Source organism: Neopelma chrysocephalum, unplaced genomic scaffold (genome assembly GCF_003984885.1).
Source record: "Neopelma chrysocephalum unplaced genomic scaffold, ASM398488v2 Primary Assembly neopelma1_96477, whole genome shotgun sequence".
NCBI lineage: Eukaryota > Metazoa > Chordata > Aves > Passeriformes > Pipridae > Neopelma > Neopelma chrysocephalum.
In genome coordinates this window covers 1-3,986 of record NW_020925123.1, presented here as the reverse complement: position 1 = coordinate 3,986, position 3,986 = coordinate 1, and the positions used below count along the sequence as shown (strand labels likewise).

At 57.8% G+C, this 3,986-nt stretch overlaps 1 protein-coding gene across 1 annotated transcript; it reads left to right on the top strand.

The window, feature by feature from the left end:
• Positions 1-145: 145 nt before the first annotated feature.
• On the top strand, positions 146-3,918 carry LOC113981345 (leucine-rich repeat-containing protein 14-like). Its single transcript, XM_027708694.1, has 4 exons — positions 146-239; positions 333-695; positions 1,744-2,376; positions 3,309-3,918. The coding sequence occupies exons 2-4, from the start codon at positions 406-408 to the stop codon at positions 3,916-3,918; spliced, it is 1,533 nt and encodes a 510-aa protein (XP_027564495.1). The 5' UTR covers positions 146-239; positions 333-405.
• The last annotated feature ends 68 nt before the right edge of the window (positions 3,919-3,986 follow it).

Below are 3,986 nucleotides of genomic sequence, written 5' to 3'. Positions count from 1 at the left end.
GGGCTGGTTTGGGGGTGTCAGGGGAGGTCCCTGGGCTGGTTTTGGGATCCCTGGGCTGGTTTTGGGGTCCCTGGGGTGGTTTGGGGGTCCCTGGGGCGGTTTGGGGGTTTTATCAGGGTCCCTGGGCTGGTTTGGGGGTCCCCCCGGATCCATGGATTCCCTGGGATCCTCCCCACCCCAATCTCACCCTTTCCTCCCCCCCCAAATCCCGCAGTTTTCCTGGATCCATGGATTCCCTGGGATTCTCCCCCCAAATCTCACCCGTGTCCCCCCAAATCCATGGATTCCCTGGGATTCTCCCCCCCCAAATCCCACAGTTTTCCTGGATCCATGGATTCCCTGGGATTCTCCCACCCCCCAATCTCACCCTTTCCCCCCCCAAATCCCGCAGTTTTCCCGGAATCCATGGATTCCCTTCTCCTCCTCTGCTCCCGCCGGCTCGTCTCCCGCCACCCCCTTCCCGCCATTCCCGACGACCTGTATCCCGCCCTTTTCCGAGCAGCATTCCTGGATGGGAGGCTCCAGGTGCTGCGGGATCTGGTGGCCCAGTGGCCCTTCCCGGAGCTCCAATTCCAGCGGATCCTCGGGAGCCGGGAGCTGCTCCGGGATCACTCCAAGCTCTGCATCCGAACCGTCGTCGGAGCCGTGGCCGAGCGGCTCCAGATGGACCTGGAGGAGCCCGGACGTGATTCCAGGTGGGTCGGGAATTCCGGGATGCGGCGACGCCTGATTCCAGGTGGGTCGGGAATTCTGGGATACAACAACCCCCCCAATTCCAGGTGGGTTGGGAATTCCGGGATATGACAACACCCAGTTCAGGGTGGGTCAGGAATTCCGGGATACAACAACACCCAATTCCAGGTGGGTCAGGAATTCCGGGATATGACAACCCCCAATTCCAGGTGGGTCGGGAATTCTGGGATACGACAACACTCAGTTCCTTCTTCCTTGGGTGTTTTCCTGCTTATTTTTCCCTGCTTATTTATTCCTGGGTTTCCCACTTTTCCCAGCCCAGTTTGGCAATAGGGAATTCCGGGATATGACAACCCCCAATTCCAGGTGGGTTGGGAATTCCAGGATACAACAACACCCAATTCCTTCCTCCTTGGGCACTTTCCTGCTTATTTATTCCCGGGTTTCCCACTTTTCCTTTCTCCTTGGGTGTTTTCCTGCTTATTTATTCCTGGGTTTCCCACTTTTCCTGGCCCAGCCAGTGTGATTCCAGGTGGGTCAGGAATTCCAGGATACAACAACAACCCAATTCCTTCCCCCTTGGGCGTTTTCCTGCTTATTTTTCCATGGGTTTCCCACTTTTCCCGGCCCAGTTTGGCAATAGGGAATTCCGGGAAACAGCAACCCAGTTCCAGGCAGGTTGGGAATTCTGGGATACAACAACCCAATTCCAGGCGGGTCGGAAATTCCAGGATAAAACAACAACACCCAATTCCTTCCCCCTTGGGTGTTTTCCTGCTTATTTATTCCTGGGTTTCCCACTTTTCCCAGCCCAGTTTGGCAATAGGGAATTCCGGGATACAACAACCCCATCCCTTCCTCCTTGGGCGTTTTCCTGCTCATTCATTCCCAGTTTTCCCACTTTTCCTGGCCCAACCAGTGCAATTCCAGGCGGGTTGGGAATTCCAGGACACAACACCACCAACACCCAATCATCCCTTCCCTCCTTGGCCATTTTCCCGCTCGTTCATTCCCGGTTTTTCTTTTCCCATTTTTTTTTTCCCGGCCCAGCCGGCGCCGCCTGCGAACCCTGGACCTGACGGAGCTTCCGGACGGGAAAAGCGTCGGATGCGGCACCGTGGCCTTGGCCAAGGCCTGCCTGGAGCTCTCCAAGCGCCGCCGCCGCTCCTGGAAATCCCAGAAATCCCAGAAATCCCAGAAATCCCGGAAATCCCAGAAATCCCGGGAAAAGCCCCGCAAGGGCCATCCCGGTTTCTCCGTGGACGCCCGCTCCGACTTCCAGGTGGACGACGTCTCCCACCGGATCCTCCGGGCCGCCCTCCGGAGCGGGAACGCCGGGAGCCCCCTGCGCCTCCGCTGCCGGGAATTCCGAGCCCGGAAGCTGCCGGCGGAATCGGTGGCGGAGCTGCTGGAATCCTTGGATCCACACGGAGTGGAAAAAGTGGATCTGACCTTCAGCATCCTGGAGCTCCTCGGCCTCTTCCTGGTGTTGCTCACCCTTCCCAGATTCCCGGCGCTCCGGAGCCTCCGGATCCGGTACGTCCGGGAGGACGCCTGGGGGAAGATGCCGAGGTGGGCGCCGGAAATGCGGGAATTCTCGGAGGAGTTGGGATCCCTGCCGGGCCTCCGGGAGCTGCGCTTGGGATCCTTCGGCTTCTCCGGGGATCTGGGGCGCTTCCTGGGGTGAGTTCCCGGCTTTTTTGGGAATCTTTTTCCCGCGTTCCGGGAGGTCGGGTTGGGTCGTCTCAGGGGGAGTCTTTCCCGACCACGGCGATCCCGGGATTCCGTGATTTCCCGGTCCCGTAATTCCCTCGTTTCCGGGATTCCCGAGGGTCGAACTCGACCGTCTCCAAGGCCTTTTCCAACCGTAATGGCTCCTTGATCCCAGAATTCCCTCATTCCCTGTTTCCGGAGGACGGCAAGCGCTGCCTCCCCGGAATTCCACGACTTCACCATCCCATAACTCCGTGACCCCGTGATTCCATGACCCCATAACTCCAAGATCCCATAATTCCATGACCCCATAATTCCATGACCCCATAACTCCATGACCCCATGATTCCATGACCCCATAACCCCATGACCCCATAACCCCATGACCCCATAACTCCCTGACCCCATAACTCAATTCCATGATCCCATAACTCCATGATCCCATAACTCCATGACCCCATAATTCCATGATTCCATGATCCCATAACTCCATGACCCCAAGATCCCATAACTCCATGACCCCATGATTCCATGACCCCATAACTCCATGATCCCACAATTCCATGGCCCCATAACTCCGTGACCCCATGACTGATTCCACAGTCCCAAAGCTCCATGATTCCATGACCCCATAACTCCATAATCTCCTAACTCCCAAGATCCCATAACTCCAAGATCCCATAACTCTATGACCCCATGATTCCATGACCCCATCATTCCATGATCCCATAACTCCATGACCCCATAACCCCATGGTTCCATAACTCCATGATCCCATAACTCCATGACCCCATAACTCCATGATCCCATGACTGATTCCACAATCCCGAGGTTCCATGATCCCATAACTCCAAGATCCCATAACTCCATGACCCCATAACTCCTCTTCCCTCTCCCCCCAGCAAGCTCCAGGCTCCATTGGAAATCCTGGAATTGCCCTTCTGCTCCCTCCTCCCCGCCGACTTCTCCTTCCTGTCCCGGAGCTCCCACGCTCCGGCCCTGAAAACGTTGGATCTGAGCGGCCACGACTTCTCCGGGAACCTCCTGGAGCCCCTCCGGCAGCTCCTGGAAAAATCCTCGGGCTCCCTGCTCCACCTGGATCTCATGGAATGCCGCCTGACGGATTCCCACCTGGAATCGCTGCTGGATTCGCTCCGCCGCTGCTCCCGCCTCCGCCGCCTCCGGATCCTCGGGAATTCCTTCTCCGCCGCGGCGCTCCGGGAATTCCTGCGGGAGACGGCGGAATTCCCGGAGCTGCGGTTGGTGGTGCATCCGATCCCTGTGGATTGTTTCCTGTCCCGGCGCTTCCCGCGCCGCTCCGGCTCCCGCTGGGTCCTGGAGAAGCGCTTGGATCCCGGGCTTTGGGAAGCGGAGAGGGCGGAGCTGGGACGGATCCTGGAGAGCTCCGGGAGAACCGATGTTGTGTGGACACACGATCCACACGGACACTCAGCCCAATCCCAATCCCAATTCCAGTCCCAATCCCAGTCCCATTGCCCATCCCGATCCTGATCACAATCCCAATCCTTATCTCAATCCCGATATCAATCCCAACCCCGATCCCAATTCCGATCCCAATC

What these genes read in the sequence shown, in the direction of transcription:
- LOC113981345 (XM_027708694.1), top strand. Translation starts at nt 406, where the DNA reads ATGGATTCCCTTCTCCTCCTCTGCTCCCGCCGGCTCGTCTCCCGCCAC. An exon ending in GAGCCCGGACGTGATTCCAG is followed by an intron (nt 696 to 1,743) that starts GTGGGTCGGGAA and finishes TTCCCGGCCCAG; the next exon opens with CCGGCGCCGCCTGCGAACCC. An exon ending in GATCTGGGGCGCTTCCTGGG is followed by an intron (nt 2,377 to 3,308) that starts GTGAGTTCCCGG and finishes CTCTCCCCCCAG; the next exon opens with CAAGCTCCAGGCTCCATTGG.